Below are 16,660 nucleotides of genomic sequence, written 5' to 3' on the forward strand. Positions count from 1 at the left end.
CCCTACCTCGCCAATTATGCCATGGATACAAATCTTTTTCCCAACTGCTTTTACTACAAATTGCCCTGGCATCCCTGCACCAACAGCTGTGTTATGATTAACCCTTTGTACCTCTCCTTCTTCCCATAGGCTTGAGGGTATTATTTTTTTATTAACAAATTGCAAAACAGTAAATAATTTTTCTTTTTGCTTATACCAAGAAAGAGTTGTGGTCTAATATGTACGTTCACTTCGTTTGAAAAAAGACATAAATTCCAGCAGTCAACCGCTGACGGTGTTGATGAAACGACAACGATTGGCTTTCGCTGCTCATAAGCAAACAATTTGTAGAAATAATAACGATAAAAAGATAAAAACTTGCGGCTGTATGTGATGTGAATGTTGTTACATTTGCAACGTGGATATTTTTATTGATTGTTTTGTTTGTTAAATCTTTTACGCGGCAACGAAAGTGCAAAAATGATGGTAAGTGAATTATCTACAAAATGGCATAGTATATAGTCCTGTTCAAGTCCTGCGCTGGAAAGATATTTGGAAGGAAATAAGTGTCTTATATGTTTTAGTTTTGATAGTGCTAATTAAATTAATCTTCATAATTTATTGTCAAGGTGTATTTTTTTTCTTTGCGGCATATTGCGTCAATTATTAACAGTTGTTAATTTGCGGTTTAACGCTATGAACAAAAAGAAATACATAGTTCCCCATCCTCCAGCAAAACAAAAGAGAGTCAAACGTTTGAGGACCGCCAGGTTTCTGACAACTTCAATCTACAGGCAGTTTTTGTTTACACACACAGTTAAGAAACTGGTTCAAAGACATATATCGACCTTGATGCTTTTCTTCCAGCCTAGTCTCTGGTCAACAAGTACTCATTAATTTGTACTCCGGAGCGAGTTGGAGTTCTACAGCATCTAGTACAGGTCGTCCGAAAAAACCCAGCTTTAGCCTCCTAGTGGAAAGCGTCAGCTTTTAGTCTTTAAGGGGTTTATGCCAAGCCTGTTGGCCCTCACCAAACCCGACAGCTTTTTTAACGCCCCTGAACTAGGTCCCCTGTTGCGGAGTTGCTTTAATCAAAAACTTCCCAATAGGTTGAAAAGAAGGTGCAGATATCAATCCGCTCCATGCCACTATGAAGATAGATCTAAGCCAGTAATCTCTTCTCTCCCGTATCGTCCTCTTCTCTCCCGTATCGGCCGGGAGAGCCCTTCACCCAAACCCAATTTATTAACTAAGTCAGTTATGCCAATGCAGTCCTTTTGAAAAATCCTAATTTTCAATTTACCAGAAGGCTACAGTCGCAACTCCGCTCATAGATGTAAAAAATGTATCTTAAAAAATACAAAAGCTAATCTCATCTCTTCTTAATTTTTTGAAATTTTCTAGACAGGTTCGGTAAACTTCTTGTTTTCACGTTTATTTCCAAAGAAAACCGGCATAACTAAATTGATATTTTATACACAACATTAGCATAACACGAATGGTATGTCACAGCAAGCATACATAATTATTATCGATTAGAATCACAACTAGAACCGTTAAGATTTTACTTTACATGAATATTGACATCAATCCACCTTCCTGCATTTTCTTCCAAACAATGCGGCTGCCTATGATTTTTTTATGGCATTTATTCCCTTTACCGGTTCATACTGCACCTTTCGGTGTAAAATATCTTCTAGGTGTGTTGTCAGGTTGATGGACTGGTTTTCGCTTTTTCAGTTAGCCTTCACTTTTCATTAAAGATTGTTGTACTATGTCTGTGGTTTTGTTTTTTGTTTCGCTGCCGTGTTTTTTTTTTCTTTTTGCCCAAGAGCAGGCACTACTACACCTTCTTTTGTGATTGGTGAACATTCGGGCAATAATAACAAGAAACCTGACTTTAATGATAAAGAAAGTATTTTTGCCTGCTACAGTTTCTGCTAGTCTTTGATACACAGAGAGACAAACAGACAGACAAAATACAACCGGTATTGAATGTTTTTAAATAATTCATTCCTACAGAATGGCATACCATGGTGGGTCTCTTGTCTTTGTCTGACTTTGTCTAGAAGTAGATGAGTTTTGATAGTGGTTACGTAGACATCTTTTGGTTGCATAGATTAGACGCATAAGAGAAATTCAGCTAAAAAATGGTTGGAGTGATTCAGGTAATTCAATTAGAATGTATTCTTCTTATCTCATAAATGATGAGTATACTGGCTATAGTAGTTTCTTATCGGTGTGTATTAGAAATGTGTATGTCTTTGGATTGATAATAAAATAAAATTTCTATTTAATTGTCATTTTTTTTAGGAGGAGACATATCTCTTTGATCCTAATATATTATTGAAATTGGATTTCCATCAAAGTCCTGCCAAGTTTAATCCTTTCATTTCGGCTGCATGCCCCGGTGAAACCTGGCTGAAAGTCAGACCCTTAAAGGATAGCGACTATGATCGCGGTTTCTTGCAATTGCTCTCCCAATTAACTCATGTGGGTTCAGTTTCAAGGACACAATTCTTAAGTAAGTACAAATTAAATGGAATATCAATGATTGGTCATTCCCTGTGACACAACGCAATTATGAAATTGTCGGCATTTAATGAAGTGGTTGTAGTTGTTATCAAAACCAGTCAACTTTTTTTGGCAAGGTTGTCGGAAATGCCAAATGTGGCTACACCGTTTCGCGGAATTCTTCAAAAATTTTACGAATATGCATTATGAAGTGGTTTTGGAATAGACTACGATGAACATTAAATTGTTCGTTACATAGAAATTGGGAAATTAGAAATTTTTAAATTTTTTGTGAGGATTTTTTTAGAATGTTTTGTTAATTTGTTTAACTTTGTTTCCTTAAATTTCTTAGAAAATTTTATCAAAAGTATTTTTTTAGAAAATTTTCTAAGAATGAAAATTATCCAAACACGTTTTTTCTGGAAATTGTGTCAAAAGTAGATTTTTAAAGAAAATTTTGCGATAAATTTTTTAGTAATTTTTAGAAAACATATTTTCAATATTTGATTTTTAAAGAAAATTTTGTTAAAAATTAATTACCAATAAGCGCAAATAAGAAGTAATTTTAGAAAATTTTGCAAAAAAAAAAAAAATTTTAAGGTATTTTCTCATAGAAAATTGAAAAAAAAATCAGCCATTTTTAGAAAATTTTCTAAACACTATATAAAAAAAATTAAAAATTAGATTTTTAACAAAAAATTTTGGAACAAATTTCTGTTCAATTTATAGTATAAGAAAATTCTATCAAACTTTGGTTTAAAATGTTAAAAAAGAAATGCAAAATCATTTTTTACAACAATTTGTAAAATTTTTTTCTCAAAAAATATTCAATATTTTAAAGAATTTTTTTTTAAATCTTGTCAAAATTTAATTTCTTAGAAAACTTTGTCAATTTGTTAAAACAAGATTAATATTATTGTGTTTGTAGAAAATTTTATGATAATTTTATTTAATAGATTTAATTTATATTTTTTTTTAAATTTTATTATCAAAATTTTTAATTGTTTTTTTTTTAATTTTTTCATAAAAATGATCAAAATTAAGTTATAATGAATTTTTTCCATTTTTTTTTATATATAAAACAAGCTAAAAATATTTATTTGCACAATTAAAAAGCTTTAAGTGAAATACCATGCTACGAAAATAGTATTGGGTTGCCCAAAAAGTAATTGCGGATTTTTCATATAGTGGGCGTTGACAAATTTTTTCACAGCTTGTGACTCTGTAATTGCATTCTTTCTTCTGTCAGTTATCAGCTGTTACTTTTAGCTTGCTCTAGAAAAAAAGTGTAAAAAAGTATTTTTGATTAAAGTTCATTCTAAGTTTTATTAAAAATGCATTTACTTTCTTTTAAAAAATCCGCAATTACTTTTTGGGCAATCCAATAGTATATGTATATCGCTTGAATAACAGTATACCAATGTAAATGCCTTTATCTGAATCCCTTATGATCTTTATTGGTCTATGAATTCGCTTGGAGCGTTTTGGGTCATTAACGTTTGGGTGTTAGATGTACTCCATTCTTGAAAGACTTGATTTGAGCCCAATATTCCCATGATGTTTGATTTAGAGGTGTATTCGGTGGTGAAGTGATTCGCTAGACACTTACTTGGCCTGAAAAAATATCAGCATCGTGTTCTTCTTTCAAAACCATTTATTTAAACCCTATACTGCCATTGGTTTAAGGGGATCAGGCTTTCTCAAACACTTGGCCCCAAAATTCCTGCACTTTGGGGGGTGTTTTGGGAAAGGGGTAGACCCCCAGAAAATTGTTCGCGAAAGTGGGTATCAATTTCTTACTCTTCTCCCCAATACCTTTCATTTGAGCCCCACATTGAAGTGGTCGGTAATGTGCTTGATTTAGGGGTGTTTTGGGGAGTGGAGTGGCCCCTCCCCAACACTTAACCCTGAAAATTTATCAGCATCGTGCTCTACTCTCAAATATTATTTATTTGAACCCCATATTGCCATTGGCCTCAAAATTGGATATTAAATTCGTTTTCTAATCTCAAATACCTTTCATTTAAACCCCTTATTGCAAAAGTCCGCAAATATGTCCGGTTTGGGGTATTGCAAATTGCAAATTTTGCCCATGAACATTCCACTAAGGAACAGGGGCAAACTTCTCAAATATCAATGAGTGCAGTCCGATTCAAGTTTTAAGCTCAATGATAAGGGGCCGACTTTTTATAGCCGAGCCCGAACGGCGTGCCGCAGTGCGACACCTCTTTAGAGAGAAGTTTTACATGGCATAGTACCACACAAATGTTGCCAGCATTAGGAGGGGAAAATCACCGCTGAAAATTTTTTCTGATGGTCTCGCCAGGATTCGAACCCAGGCGTTCAGCGTCATAGGCGGACATGCTAACCTCTGGGCTACGGTGGCCGGTTTGGGGTATGGGCCTTAAAAACAATCAATATTGAGATCCACTCCCTTTAAGATCCAAATTGTCATGGTGAGCAGGTACGTCCTATTTGGGGGTTGTAATAGGCGTCCCGAATGCTGATTTCAGATTCGTGGTCTACTCCCAAATACCTGTCATTTGAGCCGCAAATTTCCATAGACGGCAAACGTGTTAGGTTTTGGGGATGGTCTGAGAATATCTATCAGATTCGTGTTCTACTCTAAAATACCTCTTATTACAGCCCCATATTGGAATTGTCAACAAATACGTCCATATGGTTGGTGTTATAGGTGTGGGGTGGCCCCATAAGCACTTTCCCGAATATTTATATCAAATTCGTTCTTTACTCCCAAAGACCCCATATTGCTATGCTTGTAAATTTGTCCTCTTTGGGGTGTGTTTTTTGGAGGGGCGGCCCTCAAACATCAAACATGGCCCTCAAACATGATATCATATTCGTATTCTACACACAAATACCTTTTATTTAAGCCCCATATTGCCTTGGTCAGTAAATAAATCCTGTTTGGGGGTGTTTTGGGGAAGGGGTGGGTCCCCACAAACTTGGTCCCACATTTGGATGTCAGATTCGCATTCTACTCGCAAATACCTTTTATTTGAGTCCCTTATTGCCATGGTCGGTAAAAATTAGATCTTTAACAAAAATTTTGGAAAATCTATTGTTTTCAGAATATCGCATTTGACGAGTTCTTTGCGCGGTATCTCTTTTAAGGCAAACAAAGAATAAAGAATAAGAACTCTTATGTTAGTTGAGCTATATCAAGTCATAGTCTGATTCGGACCATAAATGAATTAAATACTGAACATTGCAGAAGTCATTGTCCATTCGGAAAATGGGCTCAAGAAGCAAAATCGGGAGATCGGTTTATGTGGCAGCTGTATCAAGCTATGGATCGATTCAGACCATATTAGACACGTGTGTTGAAGGTCATGAGAGAAGCCGTTGTACAAAATTTGTGCCAAATCGGATGAGAATTGCGCCCTCTAGAAGCTCAAGATATCAATATTAAATTCAGACCATATTAGACACGTGTGTTGAAGGTCATGAGAGAAGCCATTGTACAAAATTTGTGCCAAATCGGACGAGAATTGCGCCCTCTAGAAGGTCAAGAAATCAATATCGCAGATTGGTTTATATGGCAGCTATACTAGGTTATTTACCGATTTGCGCCATATTAAGCGCTGTTGATGGAGAGTTATAACAAAATATTTAATGCAAAATTTCAGCCAAATCGAATGAGAATTGCGCCCTCCAGCGGCTCAAGAAGTCATGATCCAAGATCGGTTTATATGACAGCTATATCAGGTTATGAACCGATTTAGACCATTCTTAGCAAAGTTGTTGGAAGTAATACCAAAACACCTCATACAAAATAATAGCCAAATCGGAAGAAGTCAAAACCCCAGATCGGTTAAATGACAGCTATACCAGGTTATGTACCGATTTGAACCATGCAAAATTTCAGTCAAATCGGACAAGAATTGCGCCCTTTAGAGGCTCAAGAAGTCAATATCTAAGATCGGTTTATATGGCAGCTATATCAAAACGTAGACCGATTTGGTCCATTTGTAACCCCAACTGACCTATACTAATAAAAAGTATTTGTGCAAAATTTCAAGCGCCTAGCTTTACTTCTTCGAAAGTTTTCCTGCTTTCGACAGACAGATGAACGGACATGGCTAGATCGACATAGAATGTCATGACGGTCAAGAATATATATACTTTATGGGGAGGTGTTACAAATAGAATGATGAAATTAGTATACCTCCATCCTATGGTGGGTATAAACATCATTTTTTAAAACTATTTGTAAAAGGTTTTCTCAGAAACTGCTAAATTTGTTTCTAGAAAATTTAGGTTTCTTAAATATTTGCCAACATTTAATTTTTATAAAGCCGCCAAAAATTTTAAATTCTTATATTTTTTCATAAAAATATTTGTCAAAATTATTCTTTTTATTCTTTTTAATTTTTTTAATTTTGATATTTATAGATAAATTCATTTTTTTTTTAATTTTAGTGTTTAGCAAAATTAAGTTTTAATAGATTGTTTTCCTTTTTTGTTTTTAAAGAATATTTTTGTCTAAATTTTAATTTTAATAATTTTTTTTTCAATTTATTTTAAACTATATTCCCAAAATTGTTAAATGTTATTTAAAATACAATGCTTACCATTTCAGCTCGCTTCTCTCAAATGAAGGCCAGTGGTGATTACTTTGTGACCGTAATCGAGGATACACGTAAAAATGAAATTATTGGTGCTGCTACGCTAGTCATTGAACGGAAATTCATACACAATTGTGCTATTGTTAGTTGAAATTTTATACCAAAACTCATATTATTTTCCAACGTAATCCAAATTCTTTTATTTTTTCCCTTAGCGTGGTCGCCTGGAAGATGTTGTGGTCAATGACACTTATCGCGGCAAACAATTGGGAAAACTGTAAGATGCAATTGTCTACTTAAAGATTTGTCATTTTTTTTACTTAGATGCTTTTCTTACTTAATAGCATTGTGGTGACCGTCTCTTTATTGGCTCAATATTTGGGTTGTTATAAAATGTCTCTGGATTGCAAGGATAAGCTGATTAAATTCTATGAATCCTTGGGCTATGTACTTATACCGGGCAATTCCAACTCCATGACCATACGTTACGATGAATCTCCAATGGTTAAAAACAATTTGACAGCCTTTAAGAGAATAACTCCCTTGGCCAATACACCAACGGCTGTTAATGTGACTGAGGGTGTGGTCGGTGATGCTTGCCAAACAGTGAGCCTGGAATTTAATTCTTGACAATTAGCCGCCAGTTCTGCCACTAAGTCCAAACTTTAAATTTGTTGAGTTTGTTTTTTATTACAAATTAACAAAAAGAAAAGGAACACGGATAGAGCCTCCAGAAAACTTTCTCAACTTTTGAATAACGGTTCCTTTTTTGTAATAAAAACACACACAAATTTAAAGTTTAGATTTCTCAAAGCTTTTTTTAAGAGAAAATATATTTTTTTAATATATTTTCGGCTTTGTGGGCAGTTCTGGCACGTAGTGGCTTGACTTGTAGTTTAAGACAACGTCGGGCTAGAGTGTACTTACAGTTTTTTTTGTTTTCTCTTTAAGAAACACAAACACCTTTGTCAAATCTCTGAAATGTTGGTTTGCATTTTTTTCCTTATTCTCTCTTTTAATGCCATCCGAAGGTTTGCATACTCCCATTTAAGAGTACATTTATCAACTGATAAAAAAGAAACTATTTACAAACACATGCATATTTATCTATATATTGATGATGTATAAAAAACTATTTTGATTTTGTTTATATATATATTTCTTTTCTTAAATTTTACTCAAAATATAGTTTATATAAGTCTTTAATAAAAAAACAAAAAAAAAAAAACAATATTTAAAACTAAATAACTGACTTTTACACTTACTTATTTATATGTATGTATATGTAGTTGTTGTTGTAAAAAATTAGTCATAGATAGCTCCATTATCTTCATTTGTCATAAATTAATTGTATTCACACAAGTGACCGCACTTGGGGCATTTGGAGTGATTGGAGAAATATTCCATCAAATGTTGAATATGTCCCCCGTGAGAGCAACCCTGGCACCATGCATATAGACCGCGCACTATAAGGCCACAGATTGAGCATTTAGCCAAACGCATAGATTTACATTTTTGACAATACCACCCCACACTGCCACCCAATGGTCGGCCACAATCACCACAATTTGTATGTACGGCGGTGGATTTTTGATTCAATTGCCTTACAGATCGCAACCAGGAGAGATTTAAAACAGCACAAGCCTCATTCCACATTTGATAACGATGCAATTGATCAATGTAGGTTTGAAACCAATGTTCCTGTAATTAAAATGATATGCATGAAATAAATAGAATTGAAAACATTTCGGCTTACGTGAATGACATAAAGATATGATGGTGAAATTGCTCAATTACCGAAATAATCTATTTAATAAAAGTGAACTTATCAGCAATATTTATCTCATTTCTGTGAAATTGTTGACATGAGTCAAACATTGCCAGTAGTAATAGCGTTGACTCAAATTTATGATAGAAGGTCGCCCGAAGGACAATTTTCCCCACACGGCATGCCTATAAGTTTTTTTATGAATTAAAAACTAGAGTTAATTCTTATCCCAGCAGCTAAGTCACCGTCCGGGTTCGAGAGTGACCTAACAGTACACCACAGCTTGCTCAAACTGGTACCTAAGTTACATTGCTCCAAGTGTTCCACAAATTCCGCCTATATTCGTCGACTACCTTGTTTATTTCCAGCTTCAGCTCGCTGATTCTGGGGTAAGTGGGGTTCATGCAATGAATCCCTTCACGCTCGTCTACGAGTACCTCTGTCTGCGCCGGGAAATTGGGCCGCACTAGGACTATTCGACCAGCTGGTATAAAGCAAGTAAATGGAGATAAGACGAAATGGATGGTCTCCACTCCCAAAAAGCCTTGTACAACCGAGCAGATAAAGAACATGGAGAAAGTTGGGAATCACAACTTTGAGATAGTCAGTAACTTTATCTACCTCGGCACCGCCGCAACCGAAACGAATGACACCAGTTTTGAGATAAAGCGAAGAATAATACTGGCAAACAGATGCTACTTTGGACTAAGTAAGCAGTTTAGAAACAAGGCCATCTCTCGACAGACGAAGACTACACTTTACAAGACACTGATACTACCCGTGCTGTTATATGGTTCTGAAGCATGGGTACTTGTGAAAGCAGATGAGGCAGTGCTTGGAGTATTTGAGAGAAAGATTCTTCGTAAAATATATGGACCTGTGTGCTATGACAACAATTGCATAGTTACACGCATCAAAATACAACGGATGCGTTGGCTAGGTCATGTTGTCAGAATGGATGAAGAAGCTCCAGCAAAAAAGTCTTTTGAAGGCAAACACTGTGGTACACGCAAACCGGGAAGACCAAAAGCCCGATGGAAAGATCAAGTTGTGGGAGACACCTCGAAACTTGGTGTCAGAGATTTTAGAATGAGCGCAGAAGATCGAGGCGCTTGGAACGCTATTCTACGTTCGGCTAGTGGAAGAAATATTCTGTCATAGCCAATTAAAGTAGAGTAAGGTATAAAGCAAATGGCTGCTGCGTTAATGATGTCTTGGAATTTCCTCTCGGCAACTAGTATATCCGAGAAGTGTGGCAGTTCACTGAAGCGGCAATTGGTATATTCTCTAAAGCCAGCCCAATCGGCCTTCTTCTGATTGATAAACGTCCGGCCCTCAAAGGTTATGAAGTCGGGTGGTCGATGGAGAGAATTATGCATCAGGAGTGTGCAATGGAAATGTCTGGCGGGCTGCTGCACCTCCTCGTAATCCTAGTGAGGACATCCGCATTCACCGTGCAAAACGTGGAGCCTTCAATCTGCTCTGCCAAATTTATGCCAGGGGATGCAATGGAAATGTCTGGCGGGATGCTGCACCTCCTCGTAATACTAGTGAGGGCATCCGCATTCACCGTGCAAAACGTGGAGCCTTCAATCCGCTCTGCCAAATTTATGCCACGCTGGTAGTTATCTAGGGGAGAATGCCATGAAAAGTGATGCGCATTAAAGTCCCCTAAAACCAGACGATTATGGCCAGATAGTAACCCACTTATGTCGGGGTTGTAAGCTTGGCCATTAATTGGGACACAACTACCAATCGGCGGTATGTACACGTTGTATAGCTCTATATCGGCAGTACCGGACCTGACTGCTATCCCCATGCACTCCATGTAGGGGTCACTAGCGCCAGACGCAGGCGAGATGGGTCTATATTGCACGGAATGGTGTATCACGAAGGCCAATCCCCCACCTGCATTCCTTGGGCGATCCTTACGTAGCACATTATAACCGTGACAACTGTGCAAGCTGCAGGTGTTGGCCAGCTTTATCTCCTGGATCGCTGCGACCAATATGTTCTTCCGACTCATAAAATCTACAATCTCATCGATCTTGCCACGGAAACCGTTGCAGTTTAGTTGCAAAAATGCTACACTTCCCGGCACTGGGCTGGGATGCTACTGTTGCGTATATTGCCGCACGGAAGCGATCTGGGGGGTCACATAGTCCGACGACGAGGAGGCAGAAGGCGACGCCGACGACGCTTGTGACTCACTGTGGAAATAAGTCTGCCATTTTGGAACGGATAGAGTGTGTTATCCAGTTTATATGCAACATTTCAGGGCCCTAGAAGTCCCAGGGGCCCATTGGTGGGCCTTCAAAGTTGGTCACCTCAGCCCTACAAAATTTTGTTCGGGCTATCAAAAGCGCATTTATGGACCGATTTTCAAAAATGCTGGAAAGAGCTTAAAAAACAAGCCTTAATGTGCGGAATTTTATAGTGTCCAAGAAATTTGACCAACAAATTTTTTTTTGACATTTTCGCAGAGGCTTTTGAAAGCATTTCTGAACCGATTTCAAATCTTTGAAACTGATTTGAAAAGCTAATAAAATTTACTATTTTTTTTGTCGCGATATATGCCAAGGTCCGATTCTTCAGTCAGATCAATGCTATGCCCGGCATGGGATAGCTGTGAGCATCACACAGGCTGCCACCTTGTGGTCCGATCCGTGTGGTGTTCATCGCTGTCACGAGAAGCTTAGCTGCGAGCTACAGGGCGCGTCCACGGTTTGCGGACAGTGGAATGCTCCATACGGATTAGCTACAACGCCAGTTGCGGACAATTAGCGGTATCGAGCAGAGAGTCTCAGTGGAAGGCCGGGCGACACCGGCTCTTGCATGAGTGCTGAGTGCATATGACAGTCCGAATTGTTGGAGCCTTTAAATAACCAATGGCCACCATGTTCCCGCGGCGATCGGTCCTTGGAATCGGAACGAACATGCTCCCCTACAGGAGCTTGACTAGCATCGCCACCTCCACATGAAAATGTGGCTACAACAACATCAGCGCTAAGCGTAGATACCTCCTGTTGTTCGTCTGCAATAACTCCCCAATAGGCTTGTCAAGGATCGCTACCACCACAAGAAAGTATGTGGCTGCTCTTGGCGCCCTATCAAACGAAGGCTTTTGACGCGGTTTATCACATCACGATTTGAGTGATATTCTGGATAACTTCTATCCTCTAGAATAAATGGCGACTGGCAAGTTACAAAAGAGCACAGAAGTCTACGTTGAAATACATGGAAACGCAATCGAGTAGAATCATACAAGGCGTTCACCAAGGGAGGTTTTCCTTTTTTCTATGTTGCACTTACAATTAAAACATCGCTTATGGGTAAATATTTGCGATTTTCTCCCATTACAATAAGGATAGACAGTGCGGTCTGAACATCACCCACATCATTCTGCAATAGCAAAGCATCGGCTAAAAATTGATGGGGTTCCCAAAAAGGAACAGGAGGAACTGTGGTAACCTTTAAGACTACCGGCAGGTTGGGAGGCTGAAAAAGAATACGGTGTAATTTTAAAAAAAAAACTTTTGATTGATTGTGTAACTCACCGGTGATTTGTCACGATCTTCTGCTTTTATATCTATCTGTGGTCTGGCAGCTTCTACATTACAATGCAAAGCAGTTTCAGGCAGCGATAAGGCTTTCGTAAAATCCGGTGGTCCCACATATATGAAACCATTACGCAATGAATCGAAATTGTCAAATGTTATTTCAGACAATATTTGTGTTTCCGATAAAATAACCGAACCGAGCGGAGGATAGGAGGGTTTGCCCACAAGACCATTTGTATCCAAGAGATCATCATCGACTTGTAATTTCAGTTCAGCATCAACAATGTTATTCTCATTATGATTTTCATTGTGATCCCATTTGAGAACATCGACATTCACAACTTGTGTGGGTCGACGGGATGCTTGTGAACTCTTTTGAGTTGAAAATGAATTGCGATGTTCATATTTTTGCATATTAATATCATTTGAGCCATAGGCTATTTCCAAGAAATTCCATAGAGTTGTGGCATTATGTTTACCATATTTGCGACTAACGTTGGCATTATGTTTACAAATATCGGTAAATTTACCCGTAAGCAAAAGTTCTTTGGCGCAGCCAATAAAGCATTCATGCTCCTTAAGTTGGAAGGAAATTTCGTGATCAATGTAGCCGGTGTACTTAAAAAAAGAGGGAAATGTTAAAATTGTTTTTGTTTAAATAAACTCGATTGCCTTACTGATGAGTTCAATAGAAATCTACACATGTCAGATTTCCCTATGTGAAATTGTTCTGCTCCGGTTATGTATTTTTGGCGAGTCCTGAAAATCAAAAAACGTAAAAAATAATGCTTAAAAACTCTTGAAAAAAATGACTTTGGATGAAAACAATTAAGCGAGTCTAATATGAAGTTGAGATCAAACCAATCGACGTTATATTTTGTTCTTACATGATGTTGTTGGATTTAACTACTTGAGCTGCTGTTACTGGCAAATAATATTTCAATTTATTGGCAAATGAAATATCTCCCTTTCTTCCCAAACTAGCACCTTGAGCATTTGCTTTTAAGGCAGGCCGTGATGCATCCTTAAAGGCGTGTTTATATATGGTTGAGTCTTTACTTGTGGACAATAAACAATTTGTATCGGATCCCTTCCACGCTATACCAGTTGTTACATTGGTATGATCGTTAAAAGAGGCAAATGGTATAAATGGCCGACGTATATCCCAAATATGTATGCTATAGTCGACAACCAAAGCGCAACTGGCAATATGGTAACTGCAAATAAGAATGGATTAATGAAGAATACTGGTCGCAATGAATCTCAAATAAGCTACGTTTTCTCTGGTCTCCATTTAACACGTCCAACGACTGCTATGGTGTGTATGGTATGGTCCAGAGATGCTTTGCCATCCATATTCCAGACCTGTAAAAAATTTGTTACATAATAAAAGAACATAATAACAATAATCCTTTATAAATTCAATCGTTTACATCTACATTTATATTTGTCATACCTTTATTTGTTTGTCTCTACTACCAGTAGCCAACCAATTATTAGAGGGATGCCAATCACAAGTATAAATAGGTCCACTATGAGCAGTATACTGTAATATGCATTTGTCAGCTCTACATATAAAAAAGTAAAATTAAATTTCCATAAACAACAGTCTAAATCATTAGCCCCTTACCTTCTCAAATCCCACAATTGCACTGTTCCATTTTCCGATACGGCAGAGAATATATTACTACTATGTGGATTAAATTTGACATCACGCACTGACTCCGAATTACTATAGAAAGTATTTATGGCCTTGTCACAACGTGTATCAAAACATTTAATTGTGCCATCTTGAGATCCCGAAATCAAAAGGTTCATCTCACTGCTGTGAAATGTTACTGTGTGTGCGGTCCTTTCATGATCATTATAGACTAGAAGTTGCTTTTGTCGTCCAAATTTGGAAAGATCCCAGACCGATACCACACCATTTGTGGCGGCTGTTGCCAAGATATTACTATCCAAGGAACTCCAGGCAACATCATTAGAGGAATAGCTAAGATTTTGATTCTTTCCCCCACGCATATTGCAGACTTCGGTGAAACCGCCATCATCGCTGTCAATTGCAAAGAGTTTTAGCACTGCAAGTGAGAAAGTTATTAAATTGTTATCCAAGCTAACCACCAGCTGGACACTACTAGCATTTATTTTTCCATGATAAGATTTACTTACAACTTCTTCCGGCTACTGCAATTTGGTTACAGTCTTTGTTTAGGGCCAATGCATTGGCATGACCTTCCTGGCATATACGCAAGGATATTGTTTCGTCCAACATTTAAGGCACTAAAACCGCGCTGCTTTCGTGTAGTTCACTTCCAAATCTATTCTTTTTTTCCCAACTGTTGTTTATTTTCGTTTGTTGTTATAATACAGGGTTGCCGTTTAACAAAGTTGCCACATAACAAAATGTTGTTGTGTAATGACGAGTACTATGTTCGTTTTTCACAGTAGAAAACACATGTTTTTCGCGATTACTTTTATGCAACACTACAAAAACTTAATAGGGGTGTTTTATTTACCCATTAAGCGGATTTTCTCGTTTAGTTTGTATGGAGTAAAATGCTATCCCCGATAAGCTAAGCGGCTAATCTTATCGCCGTTTATTAAAAGATATGGGATCATCATTCAATTTGAATGACAAAACTAAGAGAGGAAGATCGCATTAGTTCTGAAGTGGCAAAATTGCTTAGGATTTTTATAAAATCACATTTATGAACTCATAACTTTGTTTGGTTGATAGTTGATTATTTCAGATGTGGTGTCAGTGCTGCCAACGTTAAAATATAAAGCATTTAGCAGGAAGAGCGTTCATAAGCTAGCGAACCCGCTAGATTGTTAAATAAAACAAAGCAATTGATAACATAATACTTTTACTATATTCTATATTACTACATATATTCGCGTTCGCAAAATTTTTTCGTGATTACTTTTTTTCATAATAGATTTTGTAGCAAACTCATCGGGTTTTGGAGCTTTATGATTATGGGAATTGAGATGTTCAATCTGATGCATGGCGAAACAATTTAAGGTGGTTTCATTTGTAGAACAACCACAAATCATATGGTGCAATCTGTCATAATGCCATCATGCTGATCGTCGTTTTGCGAACATACACAAAGAAATTTGTGTGCATGTGCGTATACATGTGCCTACATGAGCAGAAAAAAATGGGAGAAAGAAGATAACAAACTAGTGGCTCAAGGAGTCAAGATTCAAGATCTGTTAGCACAGATATTAAAAGTCATAACAAAACACCTCATGCAAATTTCAGCCAAATCGGATAGGAATTGCGCCCTTTAGAGGCTCAAGAAGTCAAGACCCCGGATCGGTTTATATGACAGCTATATCAGGTTATGTTGCGATTTGAACCACACTATGCACAGTTATTGGAAATCATAACACAACACCTTATGCAAAATTTCAACCAAATCCGGTGAGAATTGCGCCCCCTAGTGACTCAAGAAGTCAGGATCTAAGACCGGTTTATATGACAGCTATATCAAAACATAGACCGCTATGGCCCGTTTACAATCCGAACCGACTTTAACTAATAAGAAGTAATCGTGCAAAATTTTAAGCGGCTAGCTTTACTCCTCCGAAAGTTAGCATGCTTTAGACAGACAGACGGACGGACATGGCTATATCGGCTTAAATTGTCATAACGATCAAGAATGTATATACTTTATGGGGTCTCAGAGGAATATTACGAGGAGTTACAAACAGAATGACGATATTAGTATACTCCCATCCTGTGGTGGAGGGTATATAAAGAGAATGCAAACAAAAATCTGTCATCTTAATACCGTCAAACTTGACCGGCTGCTAACAGCTGTTTGCGTGAGACTACCTTTTTATATCCGCTTTGAATCTAATGCTTAAAGTCCTCTGTAGTAGCTTTCGTTAGTTTCTATTTTTTTTTGTAAAGAGTGGTACTATATTCGCTTTTAGCTATTTAACCATTTTGGGCATTGCCACATGTAGCATCTAAAAAATTAAGATATTTGTGATTATAAACGTATAAATTAAAACATTAATAAAAATAAACAAAATGTTAAAAAAATGTAAGAATCTAAATAAACCATTCGACATAAGAGAGTATTTGGATACAACTCTGAAAATGTCAGCTGGTCTTATAGGCAAATTTATACAAGGCAAAATCATTTACCCAACCACAACGAAATCAACTATACATCCCTGTGGTAATTTTGGCGAAAATTTCCACAATACTGTCTAATTTCGTGACACTTCCTAAT

General features: G+C 37.2%; 2 protein-coding genes across 4 annotated transcripts; one reads left to right on the forward strand and one right to left on the reverse strand.

Annotated features, from left to right (window-relative positions):
* Window positions 1-140: 140 nt before the first annotated feature.
* LOC106096253 (probable glucosamine 6-phosphate N-acetyltransferase) lies at window positions 141-8,262 on the forward strand. Of its 3 annotated transcripts, none has more exons than XM_013263905.2 (6): window positions 141-465; window positions 2,293-2,503; window positions 7,097-7,224; window positions 7,298-7,359; window positions 7,427-7,688; window positions 8,034-8,257. In XM_013263905.2, the coding sequence occupies exons 1-6, from the start codon at window positions 460-462 to the stop codon at window positions 8,208-8,210; spliced, it is 846 nt and encodes a 281-aa protein (XP_013119359.2). In that variant the 5' UTR covers window positions 141-459; the 3' UTR covers window positions 8,211-8,257. The 3 variants fall into 3 exon arrangements, with proteins under 3 accessions (XP_013119359.2, XP_013119358.2, XP_013119360.2); XM_013263904.2 differs by lacking the exon at window positions 141-465 and adding an exon at window positions 1,875-2,147 and having other exon boundaries at window positions 8,034-8,262; XM_013263906.2 differs by lacking the exon at window positions 141-465 and adding an exon at window positions 1,918-2,147 and having other exon boundaries at window positions 8,114-8,221.
* LOC106096252 (GATOR complex protein WDR24) lies at window positions 8,240-14,880 on the reverse strand. Its single transcript, XM_013263902.2, has 9 exons — window positions 14,580-14,880; window positions 14,041-14,488; window positions 13,867-13,978; window positions 13,687-13,775; window positions 13,298-13,627; window positions 13,088-13,169; window positions 12,408-13,028; window positions 12,163-12,348; window positions 8,240-8,783 (listed from the first exon to the last, which is right to left on the reverse strand). The coding sequence occupies exons 1-9, from the start codon at window positions 14,680-14,682 to the stop codon at window positions 8,427-8,429; spliced, it is 2,328 nt and encodes a 775-aa protein (XP_013119356.2). The 5' UTR covers window positions 14,683-14,880; the 3' UTR covers window positions 8,240-8,426.
* Between the last annotated feature and the right edge of the window lie 1,780 nt (window positions 14,881-16,660).

Source organism: Stomoxys calcitrans, chromosome 2 (assembly GCF_963082655.1).
Source record: "Stomoxys calcitrans chromosome 2, idStoCalc2.1, whole genome shotgun sequence".
In the NCBI taxonomy this organism is placed as follows: domain Eukaryota; kingdom Metazoa; phylum Arthropoda; class Insecta; order Diptera; family Muscidae; genus Stomoxys; species Stomoxys calcitrans.

Coding starts and splice junctions, on each gene's coding strand:
- LOC106096253 (XM_013263904.2), top strand. Junction 2,504..7,096: donor TTCAAGGACACAATTCTTAA/GTAAGTACAAAT, acceptor TTACCATTTCAG/CTCGCTTCTCTCAAATGAAG. Junction 7,225..7,297: donor TCATACACAATTGTGCTATT/GTTAGTTGAAAT, acceptor TTTTTCCCTTAG/CGTGGTCGCCTGGAAGATGT.
- LOC106096252 (XM_013263902.2), bottom strand. CDS start 14,682: ATGTTGGACGAAACAATATCCTTGCGTATATGCCAGGAAGGTCATGCC. Junction 13,979..14,040: donor CAATTGTGGGATTTGAGAAG/GTAAGGGGCTAA, acceptor TTTTATATGTAG/AGCTGACAAATGCATATTAC. Junction 12,349..12,407: donor AAGATCGTGACAAATCACCG/GTGAGTTACACA, acceptor ATTCTTTTTCAG/CCTCCCAACCTGCCGGTAGT.